At 45.0% G+C, this 19,288-nt stretch overlaps 1 protein-coding gene across 4 annotated transcripts in view; it reads left to right on the plus strand.

Moving 5' to 3' along the window:
- Positions 1 to 12,333, plus strand: part of Dnase1l3 (deoxyribonuclease 1 like 3) — a 29,662-nt gene extending 17,329 nt beyond the window's left edge. For all 4 annotated transcript variants that reach the window (XM_036199530.1, XM_036199529.1, XM_036199532.1 and 1 more), the window contains exons 6-9: positions 386 to 498; positions 3,480 to 3,637; positions 11,256 to 11,352; positions 11,613 to 12,333. In XM_036199530.1, coding sequence (XP_036055423.1) covers positions 386 to 498; positions 3,480 to 3,637; positions 11,256 to 11,352; positions 11,613 to 11,729 — 485 coding nt within the window. In that variant the 3' untranslated portion in view covers positions 11,730 to 12,333. The remainder of the gene's footprint in view (positions 1 to 385; positions 499 to 3,479; positions 3,638 to 11,255; positions 11,353 to 11,612) is intronic.
- The last annotated feature ends 6,955 nt before the right edge of the window (positions 12,334 to 19,288 follow it).

Below are 19,288 nucleotides of genomic sequence, written 5' to 3' on the forward strand. Positions count from 1 at the left end.
TCCTCAGAACCCACATAGTAAAAGGAAAAAACCAACTCTGCAAGGTATTCACACACACACACACACACACACACACACACACTTAAAAAAGAAAGGAAAGGAAGGAGAGTGAAGAAGAAAGAACCCATAGTGCCAGGAGGGACCATCTTCACCAGCTTCCTTTTAGTTGGAGAGAGCACAGGTCGGAGAAAGGAGTCTTTCATGTCCTGAAAACAAGTGGCCTGTGACACTAAGAGCATTGAAATCTCAGCCCCTGGCTGGATCCTCTGTCTCCAGCCTCCATCATACCCTCACAATGCAGCAATGTCTCTTAGAAGGGCCTTCTTCATGCAGTGTTAGTAGCCCTTAATGGGAAGCATGCCATCTCCTATTTGTTATTCCTCAGCTGTCAAAGACTTCGTGGTTGTCCCCTTGCATACAACTCCTGAGAGTTCTGTTAAAGAGATGGATGAGTTGGTTGATGTCTACATGGATGTGAAACGTCGATGGAAAGTGGAGGTGAGGACCTTTGTGCTTGTCCCATTCCCATCAAGCAGCACCCAATCATTTGAGTATGAGGGTGAGGGGACAGAGTACACACAAGCCACTACTGATGCACAGCCCCATTTTAGGCTTTTCCTCAGCCCTGAACATCCTTGCTAAAGCTGCCTGGGCCTGTCCCTGTTGGTCTTAGGAATTCATGCTCTGCTGCATTTTTAATGGATGCCAGTATTATTAACTGTTTGGTACTAAGGCCTAGGCACTGTATTGAGACTGCACATGAACAAGTGAATTTAATCATCCAACAAGGGGCTGGGGAGATGGTTCAGTTGATAAAGTGCTTGCCCTGCAAGCATTAGGACCTGAGTTCAATTCCCAGAAATCATAAAACGAAATAACACACATCGACACACAAAGACACAGACAGACAGACAGACAGACAGACAGACACACACACACACACACACACACACACACACACACACATAGATAGGGCTGGGCATGCTGGTGCAAATTTACAATCCCAGTGCTGAAGACAGAGCAGTACCTAGGGACAGCACCCAAGGATGTACTCTGGCCTCTACAAGCACACACATGTGTACTGCATTGTGCACACCTACCACACACACTAAGTAATCCCACAAGCACACACACACATGTGTACCTGCACAGTGTATACCAACCACACAAGGTCTTTAATCCATCCCAATTTACAACTGAGAACAGTGAGGCACAGCAGGTCAGGAGTTTTTCAGAGGCAAGTGGCAAGATCATGAAGGAGAAGCAATTATGATGTTCACTCCTCAAGACAGTCATCACCTGTCATTTGGAAGATAGAGATGCTGCCATCTGTGGCTCTGAGGGTTTGAGGAGGCACCTGGCAAATGTGGAAGTGCTCAGAGGGCTCTCCTAATAAATTCCTCTTTTTTTCCTTTCGGAATGTGATGCTGAAAGTCCCTCTTTCTCCTCAGTTCCCCCACTCAAGATGCAAAATGAGTAAGTATGGACACAGCTGGTCAGAACTGGCCATCGAGAAGGTCAAGGTTGCATTTCATTGCTTATTTCTAAGTTTCAAGACAAATGATGAATCCACACATTTAGCAAGAATATCTTGAGCATCTGTGGAAGAAACTTTGGATGGAGGGCAGACTGAGGTTTGGCCCTGGACTATATTGCTTAAGCCTCCCAATTGTGTGGCCTAGAACAGCCCACTTGATTACCTGTTTCTGCTGTGATTAATGGTGCTTTCAAGTCATGCAAATTGAGCTTGGTAAATCACTTCATGCTGGCTGGGGCACATAGGTTAGGGATAACATCTTTAATCTCAAGGCAAACTCTGATTGCAGAGATCAAAATGAAATATTCTTAAGAAAACTCTCAGGTCAGCAACCATCCCAAACAGTAGCACAAACAAGGAAGTAAGATATTTCCTCTGTATTGTGGAATGTTAAAATTCTCTTCCCACGGCCTGTGGGGGATGATGCACTTACAAATCTTGGTGGTATAGGGTAGAGAAAGGCAGGTCACTCTAAGGCCTGCCTCCTTTAGGAATTTCTCTCTCTAAGGATTGCATTTTTATAGTAATTCGTTTCTGACCTCAGTACATACAATAGGACACAGAAAGATACCAAAGCAGCCATCACCACACTACTGGAGTTAATTTTGTCTCTTGGGAACTGAGATGGTTATTCATTCACATTTGCTACAGTATTTATGTGAGGGAATATCTTAGCTGGATTCCAGTGTTCTTGCCTACATGTGCACAACAGATTACAGAGATAGGGTGACTAAGAACAGGATGGCATTGTGGGCTGAACATCTTCTTTCCCACTTCTTGTTCTCACTGCCAGATCCTTGTCAAAAACTCTGACTCACTTGGAACTTGTTTTCTCCTCTTTTAAAAAGGAAACAAAGATGAAAACTCTGTGAGTTCACTAGTGACATAGCAGTGCACCAGAGCCAGGTGCATGAAGCAACTCTGGGCTGTTTCTCACTGCTCTGGAGGCTGTAGAGCCAAGGCCAGTGTATGGGAGCTGGGTTGGTTGTTGGCTTGTAGATGCTCATCTTCTTCTGATGTCTCTGCATTGTCTTTCCTCTGTGTCTTCCTGTGTTCTAATCCCCATTTCACTTATTTAAATTAATTTATTTGTTATTGTCATGATGAGGATCAAAGCCAGGACCTCTTACTTGCACGCACGCTACCATTGAGCAAGTCCCCAGTCCTGCCCCTGCATAAGGGGCCACCCACCTGGCCTCATTTTTACCTTAATTATATTTTCAAAGTCCCATTCTCCAGCTGGCTGTGGTAGTTCACAGAGATCAAGAGGCAAATACAAGAGAATCAGGGGCCCAAGGCCATTCTGGGCTACATAGCTAGTTTGAGGCCAGCCTAGGTTACATGAGACTCTGTACATAGTCACATTCTAGTGTGTTAGGGCCAGGAGTTAAAATTGGGATGGATGAATCAGTGACATGATTCAGTAAGTAAAAGAATTTGCTATGCAAGCCTGATGCCCCAAGTTATGTCCCTGAAATCTACAGTAGAAAGGACAGAGGAGAACCAATGCCAGCAAGTTGTCCTCTAACCCACAAACACACACGTACACACAATAATAATAACAATAACAATAACAATAACAATAAATGTAAAAGAAACAAATAAAATATATTGGGAGGGGTCAGCCCAGGTCATGAAAGACCTCTTTGTAGCTGAGTGGTGGTGGCTCATGCCTTCAATTTCAGCACTTGGGAGGCAGGGGGAGGCAGATTTCTGAGTTCGAGAAATTCTAGCCTGGTCTACAGAGCGAGGTCCAGGACAGCTAGGGCTACACAAAGAAGACCATGTCTTGAAGACACAATGAAACAAAACAAACAAACAAACAAACGAAAAACCCTCTTTTTTTCACTGGGCATAGAAGGTGGGGTCCTTGCTGGTGGTTGAGAATGAAGGCATGTGTTCCAGTGCTTGCTAGATGATGGTTCTAAAACATGCCTTTCAGAGTTTCATCTTCATGGGTGACTTCAACGCTGGCTGCAGCTATGTCCCAAAGAAGGCCTGGAAGAACATCCGTTTGAGGATGGACCCCCACTTCATTTGGCTGATTGGGGATCAAGAGGACACCACAGTCAAGAAGAGCACCAACTGTGCCTATGACAGGTAGAAGCCTCTGCAGAGGCTGCTGGCTCCATTGGTACCATTGTACCCTTCAGCTGGAGAAAGAGTCAGTTCCATTTCAGGATTCTTACTAAAATTTCTTCCCTGGGGGAGATACAAACAATACCTCCACCCCAGGTTCCAATAATAAACTAAGGTAGGCCAAGCAGTGGTGGTGCATGCCTTTAATCCCAGCATGTGGAAGGCAGAGGCAGGTGGATCTCTGTGAGTTCAAGGCCAGCCTTGTCTAGAGAGATAGTTACAGGACAGCCAAGACTATTACACAGAGAAACCCTGTCTCAAAAAAACAAAACAAAACAAAACAAAACAAAAACAAAAAACAAAAAAACCAATAACACACAAACAAAAAACAAAACAAGAAATAGTACCTCAGTTGTGGAGATATAATGAATATTAAATGAAATAACACATATTCAAAATTTTTTTTCAAGACAGGGTTTCTCTGTGTAGTTTTGGTGCCTGTCCTGGATCTCATTCTGTAGACCAGGCTGGCCTGGAACTCAACAGAGATCCCCTTGGCTCTGCCCTCCCGAGTGCTTCGATTAAAGGCATGCGCCACTGCTGCCCAGCCCACATATAAAACTTTTAACAGAGTGCCTGGCACATGACAAGTACTAAATACATTTGTACTTTCTTATATGATACCTAGAACATCCAGGTGGGAATGGCCACAGATAATTCCTGTGCTATCACCAATTTTATCTCAAACATATACTACAGTTGGTCACCCCATTGCCATCACTGACCCCTCAGTGTTACCAAGGCCTTGCTGTTATAAACACTGCTGAAATGGACACCTACATGTATATCTGGAGCAAGTGTTTATGATCCTCAGGTGCTATTTGATAAGCCAAAGTAAAGGGAGGTGGCTCAGCAGGTAAAGGCACTTGCCACACAAGATGGTGAATTGAGTTTGATTCCCAGAATACACATAAAGGTGGGAAGGAGAGATCCAGCTTCACAAAGCTGTCCTCTGACCTCACATGTTTGTAGTATCCCCACCCTGGCCTTCACGGCTGCCATGTCTCTGTCCCCACACCTGGCCAACACAGTAGCTGTCCCTTATCAGCCAGTAAATAAATAACTTTAAACTTTAAAATGAGAGTATTTCATGCAACAATATTTACACTTTGCTTTGATTTTTGTTGTTGTTGTTGTTGTTATTGAGACAGACTTTCTCTGTGTAACAGCCCTGGCTATCCGGGAACTTGCTCTGTGGACCAGGGTAGCCTTGAACTCACACAAATAATCCTACCCTTACCTCCTGAGTGCTGGGATTACAGGCGTGCACCACACCCAGCTTTTGATTTTATTTTTAATTTTAAGACAGGGTCTTGTTATATAGCCCAGGTTGGCTTCAGACTCATTATTCAGCCCAGGATGATCTTGAACTCTTGGTCTTCCTTTCTCAGCCTCCTGAGTGCTAGGATTAGCTGGGATTGGCTGATTGGGGATCAAGAGGACACCACAGTCAAGAAGAAGTGCTGGGTAGCATTAGCTACCACACCTGACTTGAATACTTTTTAAACCATTGCTATACACAAATGCAGATGCATGTGTTTAAATAATGACAATCATTGTACACTTAAACTTACTCTGGGGTCTTTTCTTTTCTTTTTTAAATTTATTTATTTTTACTTTATGTGCATTGGTGTTTTGCCTGCATGTATGTCTGTGAGAGGGTATCAGATCTTGGAATTCCAGACAGTTGTTAGCTGCCATGTTGGTGCTGGAAATTGAATCTAGGTCCTCTGGAAGAGCAGTCAGTGCTCTTAATTGCTGAGCCATCCTCCAGCCCCATGCCTGGGAGATTTTTCAAGCACTGTCAGCTTTGTTTTCTCAGTTAAGAGGAAAATGTGGGTGCCCGAAGTGTGTGACCATCAGGGACCATCCACATGAGAAACCACAGAGATGTTGAGAAACCTCAGTGGTTTCTCACAGTGCCTGCTGTTCCCACCCCTCAGCCTGCTGAGGAGGGAGCTCGAAAAGGCCATGGGCCTGGTGTGCCCACTTTTCAGGCCTTGCGTTCTGGCTTTTATACCCATCTCTTGGGTTGCCTTTGTTCCTCTTGGGGCTTCTGAGCCTGCAGTTTCCTTTTTAGCTGTTATTGTTCCAACCCTCAAAAGTGGAAGTCCAGCGTGAGAAGTTACAGCCTCCCAAGCACCCAGGTCTCTCTTCCCATTCTCAAATGACTGCAGCCAAACTAGGCAGATGGTACTCAACCATGCCAGCTGTAAGACCTCCAGCAGGTCAAACCCAGAAACTAAACCACCACTCAGACCTGGAAAAGCTCAGGGCAAAGTTATGGGAGGGCAGTTTGTCTCACTTTCCTCCAATCTCCTCTTGTTAAAATGAGGAGTTAGGAAGGTGTCCAAGGTAAGTTAGCACCTATCTGAGATTTTTTGCCAAAAAATAATCAGGACTAAGTGAAAAAGGACTGAAAGGAGAGCAACATTCTCATATTGCAAACCATTACTGTATGGTGTGGCCCATATGTGAAGTGTGTTCTTGTACCACCTGGGTCTGCCTTGCTGGGGCTGTAGCCATGATCACAGGGCTTCTCCAGCGAGAGGTGCCATCCTCTAGGGAACTTCCTGGCTTTCCTTTCGTTGCTGTGATAAACATTGTAACCCAAAGGAATTTGTGGAGGAAAGGTTTTTTGTTGTCTTGTTTAAACTAGTACACTTGTGTGTGTGTGTGCGTGTGCATGTGCGTGCGTGTGTGTGTGTGTGTGTGTGTGTGTGTGTGTGTGTGTGTGTGTGTGTTGGTGAATGCAAGTGAATATACAGATGCATGCACCAGGAGATCAGAGATACATGTCTGTCTTATTGCCTTGAGATAGGGTTTCTTATTGAATTTGTTTTGTTTTCTTTAGCTTAGCTTACTGGTTATAGTCTATTATCAAGGGAAACCAAGATAGGAACTTAAAGCAGAAACTGAAACAGAGACCATGAAGGAATGCTGCTGACTAGATGGATCCCTCTAGCTACTCAGCTACTTTTCTTTTCTTTCCATTTATTTATTTTCTTTTATTGAAAATAGATTTTTTTAGCCAATATATTCTGATTAAGATTTTCCCTCCCCCAACTCCTCCCAGTTCCTCCTCTCTTCCCCTCCTGTCCCCAAAAAGCAAACAGACTTCTAAGGAATAATAATAAAATACAATAAGGTAAAACAAAAACAAATAAATTGTAATAGGTCAAAACAGTCAAACAAGGAAAAGAGCCAAAGAAAAAGCACAAGAAATGTACATAGATGCAGGTATGCATATGTTCAAATTCACAGGAATCCCATAAAACCCCAAACCAGAAGCTATATATATGTTGTAAGATAGAAGGAAAAAATGTTTTAACTTAATATTATGACACAAAGAACTCCAAAGATGCTGTTGAGTTTGTTTTGTATTGGCCATCTACTGCTGAGCATGGGGCCTTCCCTTAAGAATATGTTTCCTGAGTAAGACTCTTTGGAGAAAACTAAATTTTCATTTGCAATTGGCTCTCAAGTGGAGATAGCTTCTGGGTTAGGGCATGTTAACAAATCTCCTTTCAGCACTAGAACCCCATCTGTTTCAGAGCCATGCAAGCCCTGTGCATGCTGCCAGTCTCTGTGAGTTCATACGTGGGACATCCCTGTTGTGTCTAGAAGGCCTTGATTCCTTGATGTCCTCCATCCACTTTGGCTCTTATACTCTTTCTACCTGCTCTTCTTTGGTGCTCCCTGAACCCTAAGAGCAATGATTTGATGGAGACTTCCCTTTTTGATTTGAGTTAGGACTTTTTCAAGGTTTCTCATTCTCTGCATCTCTGACTGTGGGTCTCTGTATTTGTTCCCATCTGCTATAAGAGGAAGCTTCTCTGGTGATGGCCAAGCAAGGCACTGATCTATGAGTATAGCAGAATGTCATTAGGAGTCATTTTATTGCTACATTCCTTTAGCAGAACAGTAGTGTTTGGTTTTCCCCCAGGTCCCTGGCTGATCCAGTGTCATGTTCTTGGTCACCAAGGCAGTGTTGGTTATGGGTTCCATCTCATGGAGGGGGCCTTAACTCAGACATGATAGTGGTTGGTTACTCCCACAAGTTTTGTGCTACTACTGCACCAGCACATCTTGTAGGCAGGACACTCTTACAGATTGAAAGTTTATAGCTGGGTTGGTGTTTACCTTTTTCTGTTGGTAGCATGCAGAGCACCTTCCAGTATCATGAACACTAATCTGTAGAAGTGAAGGCTGTAGATGGGCACCAGTGACTTCTCTGTGTTCAATGAGTGTGTAGGTGTTGTCTTCAGCAATGGGCCTTACTGTTGATTTGCGGAGAGCCTTGACAAAAGTTTGGGTTGTTTGGGGGTTCCCTTGAGACCCCTTTGGCTAACAACTTGATTGGGTGTAACCCATCCCCAGTACTTGAAACTTCATTTGGTGATGAGAGATGTCCAGTTGGGTTCTCCATCTCCCCCATTATTTGTCAGTTTCTTTCTTTCTTTCTTTCTTTCTTTCTTTCTTTCTTTCTTTCTTTCTTTCTTTCTTTCTTTCTTCCTTCCTTCCTTCCTTCCTTCCTTCCTTCCTTCCTTCCTTTCTTCCTTTTTTTTTTTTTTTTTGGTTTTTTGAGACAGGGTTTCTCTGTGTAGCTTTGCGCCTTTCCTGGATCTCACTTTGTAGACCAGGCTGGCCTCGAACTCACAGAGATCTGCCTGCCTCTGCCTCCCGAGTGCTGAGATTAAAGGTGTGTGCCACCACCACCTGGCTGTCAATTTCTTTTTCTTTTTTTTAAAAAAGATTTATTTACTTACTGTGTATACAGTGTTCTGCCTGCATGTATGCCTGAACACCAGAAGAGGGCACCAGATCTTACTATAGATGGTTGTGAGCCACCATGTGGTTGCTGGGAATTGAACTCAGGACCTCTAGAAGATCAGCCAGTGCTCTTAACCTCTGAGCCATCTCTTCAGCCCCTATTTATCAATTTCATTTAGTACCTTCATGTATGTATATATTATAGGAAGCTTCTACTGTATTAGGTTTCCATAAGACCCACTCAAATGGACCCTTTTAGCTTTCCTGCATTCCCTCCCTCTTCCCTTTTCTTCCCTCCTCCTGTTTGATCCTCTCATTTCAATCTCCCCACCTCATCCATCCACAACTATCTATTCTATTTCCCTTTCATAGGGGCATCCTTCTGTCCCTTCCTCCAGTCCCCTACTCTCTATCCAGCCTCTGTGGTTATACAGATTGTAGATTATCAGTGACTTAACAGCTAACATCCACATATAAGTGAATACATTTGTTTGTCTCTTTCTGGGGCTGATTTTTTCTCTATACATCTACCTGCAAATTTCTTTTCCTTCCTTCCTTCCTTCCTTCCTTCCTTCCTTCCTTCCTTCCACCCTTCCACCCTTCCTTCCTCCCTTCCTTCCTCCCTTCCGCCCTTCCACCTTTCCTTCCTATCTTTCTTTTGCAGATAGGTTTCCTCTGTGTAGCCTTGGCTGTCCTGGAACTCACTCAGTAGACCAGGCTGGCCTCTAACTCACAGTGATTCACCTGCCTCTCAAGTGCTGGAATTAAAGGTATGTGCCAACACCACCCATCAGAAAACTTCATTTTTTAATAGCTGAGTAATATTCCATTGTATAAATGTACTACATTTCCTTTATCCACTCAACCACTGATGGATATCTAAATTATTTCCAATTTCTGGCTATTATGAATAGAGCAGCAATGAATATGGTTGATGGGTGAATTGTCCTTTGAGTATATGCTCAAATGTGAAATAGCTGGAACTTGAGATAGATCACTTCCCATCTTTCTGATGAACTGCCGCACTGATTTACATAGTGGCTGTACAAGTTTGCATTCCCGCCAGCAATGGAGGAGTGTTTCCCTTACTCTACATCCTTGCTAGCATGAGCTATCACTTGTTTTATGGACCTTAGCCATTCTGACAGGTGTAATATGGAATCTCAAAGTAGTTTTGGTTTGCATTTCCCTGGTGGCTAAGGATGATGAACATTTCTTTAAGTGTTTCTCAGTCATTTGTGTCCTCTTTTGAGAATTCTTGGCTTACATATGTACTCCACTTTTTAATTTGGTTATTTGTTTTCTTGATGTTCACATTTTGAGTGCTTTATACATTTTGGATTAGGTCTTTATTGGATATATAGTTGGTAGGCAGCACTTTTGTCTGAATGATGGTGTCCTTTGCCTTAAAGAAGCTTCTCAGTTTCATGAGGTCCCATTTATTAATTGTTGATCTTAGTGCCTGCGCTAATGCTGTTTTGTTCAGAAAGTCTTTCCCTGTGCCAATGAGTTTAAGACTATTCCCCATTTCTCTTCTATCAGCTTCAGTGTACTTGATTTTACATTGAGGTCTTTGATCCATTTGGAGATGGATTTTGTGCAGGGTGATAAGTATGGATCTATTGACATTCTTCTACATGCACACATCCAATTTGACCAACACCATTTGTTGCAGATGCTGCCAGTATTTTTTCTAGTGTTTATTTCTGGCTTCTCTATGAAAAATCAGGTACCCATGGATATATGGACTTATTTCTGGGTTTTCATCTCTATTTTATTGATCAGCATGTCTGTTTTTGTGTCAATACTATGCTGGTTTTATTACTATAGCTCTGTAGAACAATTTGATAGCAGGGATGGTGATACTTCTCACAGTTCTTTAATCATTCATGAGTGTTTTATCAACTGTTTTTGATAAACAAAACTTGTAGCATGAATCTTAAAGAGTCTTGTTAATAAAAACAAACCCAAGGCCAGTTATTGGGGTGAATGTTGGATTATCAGAGAAGCAGAACAAGCCACAGCTACCTCACCTTACAAGTTCCTCAGCTGGTCTTGTTTCCTTAGACTAGAAGCCTCTGAGTTCTTATCCAAATGGATCTTAGCTGAACTGCTTCTTGAAAGCCTGAAAGCTTAACCAGCTCTAGTTCCTGGTCCTCACGCCTTATATACCTTTCTGCTTTCTGGGATCACTTCCTGGGATTAAAGTCTCACTTCCTGGGATTAAAGGCGTGAGTCATCATGCCTCGCTGTTTCCAGTGTGACTTTAAACTCACAGAGATCCGGATGGTTCTCTGCCTCCCAAGTGATAGGATTAAAGGTGTGTGTGCCACCATTTTCTGGCCTCTATATCTAGTGGCTGTTCTGTTCTCTGACCCCAGATAAGTTTATTAGGGTGCACAATATTTTGGGGAACACAATATCACCACAAAAACTGAACTACTGAACTACTAAAACTCAGACCCATCTGCCTAGGGATGGTACCATCTACAGTGGCCTAGATCTTCATATATCAATTAACAATAAAAAAATAATGCCCCCACAGACATGTCCACAGGCCAGCCTGATGGAGGAAATTCCTTAAGTGAGGCTCCCTCTTCCTAGATAGTTCTAGGTTGGTGACAAGTTTACAAAACCTAATAAGTATAGGTAGCAATCTAAACTTAGTTGTAGACACAGAGCATCCACTACACAAAAGGGACAGACTGCTCAAACAATTTCAGAGTCAAACCCAGACCTCCCTTTTATCTCAGAAGTCCATAGCTTGTACTAATTAATGTATCTATCTTCCTTGTCCTCACTCCAGGATTGTGCTCCGAGGACAAGAGATAGTCAACTCAGTGGTTCCCCATTCAAATGGCACCTTTGACTTCCAGAAAACTTATGAGTTGTCAGAAGAGGAGGTAAGATTACCACCACATCTTTCTGATCCACCAGCCTGGAAATGTGGGAGGGCTGCTCTTGAGTCTTAAGATTTACAATTCTGTGATTTGAGGACCTGCCAAGATTTCCCAGGAGCAGAACCAAGAGCAACACTCATCAGTTCCACCTGAGAACTTCAGCCTTTCATCTTCTCTCTCTACTCCTGAATTTGGTTATTGCTAAAGCCACAGTATGTCACAGGCATCCTCTAACCCCCAAATCTACTATTTTCCACTTACAGGCCCTGGATGTCAGTGACCACTTTCCAGTTGAGTTTAAGCTACAATCTTCAAGGGCCTTCACCAACAACAGAAAATCTGTTGCTCTAAAGAAGAGAAAAAGAGGCAATCGCTCCTAGATACCACAGTGCCATTATTTTAAAAGCCACTCCTTGCTTCCAAATAAAATTGCTCTCATGGGTCTAAACTATCTGCACACTCAGGAATTAAGAATGGCAGAGCTGCTTTCATTGTTCACTTGAGTTCATTCCACTTAGAGCCAAGAGGGAGAAGAGTCTTTGACCCAACACCATCATTGTGACCTGCCACTAGTCAGGAAGCAGGACAAATGTCAGCTGTCAGTCCTAGCTGCCAGTGCTCAAAAGGGGCTCCTGTTTCCCAGATATGAGCAGAAATGCCAAGACTCAAATCAAGGTTCATGATGTAGGCAATGAGACTCCACTCCATCCTCCCAGGGTCAGGCAATTGCAACATCTATCAGGGATAAAGAATGAGGGCCACTCCTACGGTGTTGTCCTGCCTCTATTGCCCTAAGTCAACCAGTGTAGGTACTTCCAGTGTCATCCCATCTATTTCAAGAACACATCTGCCCCTACCCACAGGCCAACTATACACGTAACCCACCCTTAGCCACAGCCCACCCCTACCCACAAGCCTATCCCTAACCACAGCAAACCCCTACCTACAGCAAACCCCTACTCCCAGCACACCCTTACCCACAGCACACCCAAACACACAGCCCACCCCTACCCACAGCCCACCCCTACCAATAGACCACCCCTACCAATAGACCACCCCTACCCACAGCCATGCCCATAAGCCATCACATGTCCTGAGTTCAGTCTTTGGATACCATGAAGTATTGGTGAAATTATTAAGGCCACTCCACGTAGTTAAAAGGGAGGTTTATTTTGTGGGGTAACTTACAAATGAAGGGGTAGGTTACAGGGTCTGTCAAGGGTATCATGCAGTCCGGCCAGTGTTCTCTGGAGAACTATGCTCGGTCTACCTCCAGTGTCCAGGGTCCCAGAACCAAGAGAGACCTCTCTCTCTCTCTCTCTCTCTCTCTCTCTCTCTCTCTCTCTCTCTCTCTCTCTCTTCTGGGTCTTCTGCTTCCTCCTCTGCCCCGCCTTGTGGGCATGACCATTACCAAAGCCTCAAGGGGGGTTGGAACTTCCAGGCCAATGCTAGGATGGCTACCCACTACAATGAAGGTTTCCATTATCTGACAGCCAGGCTCACTTTTCACTGCATGCTCCAATAAGTTCTTCCCTTTCTTTCTTTTCTCCTCTTTCTCCCTTTCCTCTTCCTCCTTCTCCCAACTTCCCAAAGAGGCTCTACCTTGCATTCCCCATGTTAGTTATTTGGCAGCACTCTTATCCTGTGAGGAAATGTCACAAAACATGACAGAATCCACTAATAAGAGTTTTATTAAGATAGGAAAGAGAGAGACAGACATGAAGAGGCCTGCAGAAACACACATAATCAAGAGAAAGTGGAGCTGGGGAATATGGCGCTGGCTTATAAAGGCTGGGCCGTGCCTTCGTACATGAGCTCATGTGGCTACTCCACGCATGAGCGTAGATCACATGGTTGTGCTGCACGCTTTACACAACCACGCCAAGCCACAGGGTCCTGGTCACACGAGATGTTTTGACTCAGAAATGGCTATTTTGAACCAGAAATAGCTAGGCGGAAGTGTCTAGGTCTGCTGGGCATGCCCAACTGTGGGGGCATGTTGTGAATTCATATCATCCCTGACTTGTTTTTTCTAAAAAAAAAAAAAGAAAGAAAGAAAGAAAAAAATGGCAGATGGGTGGGTATGGGGTGCCATTTCTCTCAAAGACTGCTTCAGGCTGAATGGTGGGCATTGGTTGGCTCCTGGGGGGAAATGGGGAGGGTGGCTCCTGAAGTCCTGGCATGAAGATGGGAGTCCTGAAATGAAGTTCTGTCATCCCTTATCCTGCAGCTGTCCATCCTTTGTGGTGTGGCTGGGAACCTTCTGTCTGACAAGATACTGGTGACATAGAAAAAGCTTAGAGAAAAAGAATCATTATTATTTTTGGAGTTGACATTTATCTGAGGTAGATCTGGCCTGTCCAGATGGAGACATGTTAAAAAGGTAGCTGTGATAGAATTAATGATTATTATGGTGTTTTAGTACTCTGTTTAATTTTTACCTGAGACAAGCCTTATTAGGGGCAGTTTATTGTTTGTCTTATTAGTTTAGCATTTAGGAAACACAGGTGATCAGTTGCTGAGTATTGAACAATGATAGACTGTTATATCCTTACCGCCTGGATATTTTTGATGGTCCTTTTGCCTCTGGCTCTGTGTGGCCCTAGTTGGGAAAGGAAGGGGTGATACCTTATTCCTCTGGAATTGGTGACAAGGCAGTGGATCCTGATGTCCTCTGGAGCTTGAGAGTACAAGGCCCTGTTTGTTTTACTGTATATTAAGAGAGATTTTTCTGGGATGGAGTGAGATAAAAGGTTTTAGGTGAGACAGGTGGACCCAGTGAGGAAAGCCCTCGAGTTTAGCTGTAGGAGTCACAAAAATTACCTTGAAGGGTCTCTGCCACTTAGGGGGAAGGGGTGAAGGGTGCTGGCCTGGAGGAAAGAGAAGAACCTGTTCCCCTATGTGGATTGGAGGTGGACAATGATTGTCACACGGCTGAGGTAATGACCAGTCTGCGTAGCTCCATAGGATAGACCTTAGGTGACATAAAAGGGGAGTTAACAGGCTATCTGGAACAGCTGGAGGGTTGGATAAAAGACCTGGTGCTAGAACTGGCCTTCCATACATTAGTTCAAATGGAGAAATTGAAAGAGGCCTTTTAGGAAGAGCCCTGAGCCTGAGAAGAGCTAGAGGCAACAATCTTACCCAGTCGAGGTGAAGCTCCTGTGACATCTTAGTAAGAATGGTTTTTAAAGACTGGTTGGTACACTCCACCTTTCCTGATGATTGAGGATGGTATGGAATATGAAAATGCCAAGGGATGTTAAGAGCCTTAGCTAGTGTCTGAGAAATCTGAGAGGTGAACTCTGGGCCATTGTCAGACTGGAGGGAAGCAGGAACCCCAAACCAAGGAATAATTTCTCGGAGAAGGAGATCTGCAACTGTCTGAGCCTGCTTATTAGAAACCGGATATGCCTCCACCCAATTTGAAAATGAGTCCACCATCACGAGGAGATATTTAACTTTCCTGACAGTTGGCATATGGGCAAAATCGAGCTGCCAGTCAGTCCCTGGAAGGGAACCTCTAGCCTGGTGGGTGGGAAAAGGCTGACTCCTGCTTTGGCAGATCTTACAAGAGGCAGTAATAGTTTTTAAGAACCGTAAGTCCTCAAGAGGTGGGCTGCAGGTGAGCTTTTACGAATTGAGACAGAGCAAGATTATTAGAATGAAAGAGCTGGTGTAGATAGGAGAGAATTTGCCTAGTGTCAGGAGTTTCCTGTGAGGGTGTAGGCTGTACCGTATGGATTCCCTGTGGTGGGTGAGGTGAGACTTGGCCCTAGAGGGCCGCTGTCCTGGCTGCCTGGTCAGCCTGGTTGTTTCCCCTAGAGATGATAGAGCTATTGGTCTGATGAGACCGGCAGTGGACAATTCCTATATCCTTGGGGAGGTAGGAAACCGTCATCATGGCCATTATTTGGCCTGAGTTAGATATGGATCCCCCTTTTGCTGTGAGAAGGCCACGCTCCCTCCAAATAGCAGCGTGGGACAGGAGGATATGAAATGCATATTTGGAGTGTATGTAAACATTTAGAGATTGTCCCTGTGCCAATTGGAAGGCACAGGTGAGAGCTATCAGCTCAGCCTGTTGGTTAGTGGTATGTGCCAGTAATGCCTGTGCCTCTATTATCTCAGTGTCTGACACTATGGCATAACCCGCTTTACGGGTCCCTTCATATAAAAAGGAGCTGCCATCTGTGTACCGGGTATAAGTGGCCTGCACTGTGCCTTCCTGTATGTGTGAAGCACCGGTGAGGTAACGGTTCCTCTAAGGTTTCAGTGCAGGAATGAGAAGGAGAATAGTCAGCATTAGGAGGCTTGAAATATTAAGAGGTGGACAGGTCCGGAAAGTAAGTGTGGCATGTAATGCCACCTGGAAAGAAAGAACCCGTGAAGGAGGTAAAATTTGTAAGCCTTTATAAGTTAAGAGTTGGGACAGATTATGGTGAGATAAGACAGTAATGGGTAACCCAAAGCTTAGCTTCTTTGATTCCCAAATAAGGAGCTTTGCAGCTGCTAAGGCACAGATGTAAGGTGCCCAGCCCTGACTGGGAAAGTCTAACTTCTTTGACAGATAGGCTACAGGTGCAAAGGAGGGTCCCAGCTGATGCCCTAGAGTTCCCAGGGCAAATCCCTCCTTCTCTGCTACATAGAGGGAGAAGGGACGGATTAAGTCTGGAAGATGAAGTGCTGGGGCCTGAAGAAGAGCCTGTTGGAGCTTCTGAAAAGGTTTAGTGATAGGATGGAGGAGGGGCTCATGTGTCGAGCCCTGAGTTGCCTTGTATAAGGGGCGAGCAAGGAGAGAAAGAGATGGAACCCACGACCGTAGGAAGCCAGCTATTCCTAAGAAAGACAGAATCTCCTGTTTAGTAGAAGGGACTGTAAGAGACTGGATTAGATGTTTTCTGTCTACAGTAATAGCCTTATGGGTTGGAGTAATGGTGAAAGCCCCCCCCCCCCCGGTCCCAATAACTTAGCCTAAGAAACGCCATTCTGCAAGGCAAGTACCAGAAAAACAGGAGTTCATAACTATAGTCGGCCACCCGGCCTTGGGAGAGAAACTGTTGAGTCAAAACAGGATATCTATGGTTGGCCACCTGGCCTTGGGGAATAAACAGTTGGGCTAGGGGCTAGGAAAACACCCACTGTGCCCTAGACAAGGCCAGGTCAGCCACACACATCAAATTTCCGAGATGTCCCCAAGTTCACCCTGGCCTTATTTGAATCAACCAATGGGAACCCTGTAACTATGCTTCTCGCTTCTGTAACTGTGCCTCTGCCCCTGGGATCCTATAAAAAGTCCCCCTTTCCCTAGGAAGGCGCGCAAGTCCTCCGAGAGACTTTGTCGCCCCAGGTACCTGTGCATTTAAATAAACCCTCTTGCTGTTTGCATCTGATCCGTGGTTTCCTTGGGTTTGGGGTCTCTCCTGAGGGAAGATCTCCCTTGGAGGTCTTTCAATGGTTAGACCCAAATAGGTGACCTGGGGAGTGGACAGCTGAACTTTAGAAGGGGATACCCTGTAACCTCAGCTGGATAAGAAATTTAGGAGGGCAGAGGTGTTAGTTTGGCTAACCTGTAAGGATGGGCTACAGAGTAAAATATCATCTACATATTAGTTTAGAGCCAGGGAGATACAAAGAAAGCAGGTCAGAGGCCAGAGCCTGACCAAATTTGGACTGTCCCTAAATCCTTGTGGTAGAACAGTCCAGGTCAGCTGTGTAGACAGGTGAGTGTCAGGGTCAGTGCAGGTGAAAGAAAAGATATTTTGAGACTGAGCACTGAGAGGGATAGAAAAGAAGGCATCTTTGAGATCTAGAACAGAGAAGTGAGAAGTTCCTGAAGGGATAGTGGACAGGAGAGTATAAGGGTTAGGCACTACAGGGTGGAGGGGGACCACTGCAGAGTTAATGAGCTGGAGGTCTTGAACCAGGCGGTAGGTTCCATTAGACTTCTTAACTGCAAGTATGGGGATGTTAAAAGGGGAAGAGGTTGGGAGGAGCAGTTTTTTCCTGAGAAGGTCAGAAATGATAGGCTTAATTCCTCTTAGACTCTGGAGTGAGAGAGGGTACTGAGCTTGGGTGATATATCTGGTAGGGTTTTGTAGCTGGATAATAATAGGCTGATGGTGTCTAGCGATAGAAGGATTTTGGGTATTCCAGACTTTTGGGTCTAACTGAGAGGCTGGCAAGGGAAAAGAATTGTTAGTCAGTAGAGTGAGTGGCTAGGAGAAGAAGAGGAGCTGCTGGTGCGTCTGGGATGAGGTGAGTGTGTGGAGCAGAAGAAATGGACACTCCTACCTTAGCTAGAAGATCCCTTCCCATTAAAGGTACAGGGCAGCTTGGCACCACTAAGAATGTGTGTGTGAGAGGGATACCTCTGAAGATGCAGTTAAGTGGTGGTGTCTGGTGAGGTAGGTAAGGTTGTTCCCCAACCCCGACAATAGGGAGACGAGAAGGAGAGGTAGGCCCCCAAAACTCTCTCAGGACAGAGTAGGTAGCTCCGGTGTCCAAAAGGAATGAGATGGGGCACCTATTTACTTTTATAACTACCCTTTGGTTCCCTGTGTGAGTGGCTGGGACGGAAACCAGGCAGCATCAGTTGTTGCTGTAGGCCAAGCCTAGAAAGTCAGCCGGAGGGTGGTCTTCATCTGGTGGTCCTATGTTGCTTGGGACATTAGGACAGTCAGCTGACCAGTGAGTGACCCTTTTGGCAACATTTTGGACAAGGCCTTGTCAGCGTCCTTCATGGGGTGGTGGTGCAAGCCTGGGCTCTATGGCCTTCTTTCCCGCACTTGAAACAGGGACCAAATGGCTTTCGGGGAGTCGGTCAGATAGTGTTTGCCAGCATCTGGCAGCTCCTTTTTTGGGCCTTCTCATCTCTCCCATGGTACACCTTAAATGCTATTGCCAGCACATCTGCCTGTGGGGTCAGAGGGCCATTCTCTAAACGTTTAAGTTTATCCCTAATGTCGGGGAAGCTCTGTGAGACAAAGTGGGTCATTAGGAGCTGCCTCCCCTCAGGGCTATCCATCTAAGCTAGTGAACTGAAGTAGAGCTTTGGTGAGCCACTCTAAGAAGTTGTCGTGGTGCACATCGGTAAGATTTGCTGAAGGAGGCAGAGGCAGGAGGATCACGAGTTTGAGGCCAGCCTGGGCTACATATTAGCCGGGCATTGGTGGCGCACGCCTTTAATCTTAGCACTCAGGAGGCAGAGCCAGGCTGATCTCTGTGAGTTCAAGGCCAGCCTGGTCTACCAAGTGAGTTCCAGGAAAGGCACAAAGCTACACAGAGAAACCCTGTCTCTAAAAGCAAAATAAAACAAAACAAAACAAACAAACAAACAAAAAGACAGATTTTCATCCTTATCTTGGATTACCATTTTTAGTTTTTCATAGTTTACTGGTTTTAGGGCAGCCTTATGGAGGCCTGTCAGGAGACAGGTAATAAACCTATCTCTGGCTATAGAGCCACCCTGGGTGTTATAATCCCAGTGTAGTTCTTGGTCAGGAACCACTTTGGCTTGTTGTATATATTGAAACTGTTTAATAAAGGAAGCAGAATTAGAAGTATAAGAACCCAGCTTAGTTTCTATCTGAGAGAGTTCTGCGAGAGAGAATGGAACATGAATCTTAATCAGTCCATCCACACCAGCCACCTCTCACAAAGGGAGAACAGTGGACGGGTTTGGATGGCTGGAATCAGGCACTTGAGCAGTTCAAGAACATGGAGTAGGAGGAGTAAAAGCTGGAGCCAGAGCAGGGCCTTTGGAAATGGCTGCTGCCGAGGAAGAATCGGCTTTAGAGGAAGAAGAATCCAGAAGAGGAGCTGAAGGAACAGTCGCCCTAGGAGTAGGGGTGGGAGCCAGAGGTCGGATAGGTGGAGGTTCATTAGCAGGATCTAGAGTCAGACTACATGTTCTTCTGTCTCTGCCCACTAGCAGGGT

Source organism: Onychomys torridus, chromosome 9, assembly GCF_903995425.1.
Source record: "Onychomys torridus chromosome 9, mOncTor1.1, whole genome shotgun sequence".
Taxonomy (NCBI): Eukaryota; Metazoa; Chordata; class Mammalia; order Rodentia; family Cricetidae; genus Onychomys; species Onychomys torridus.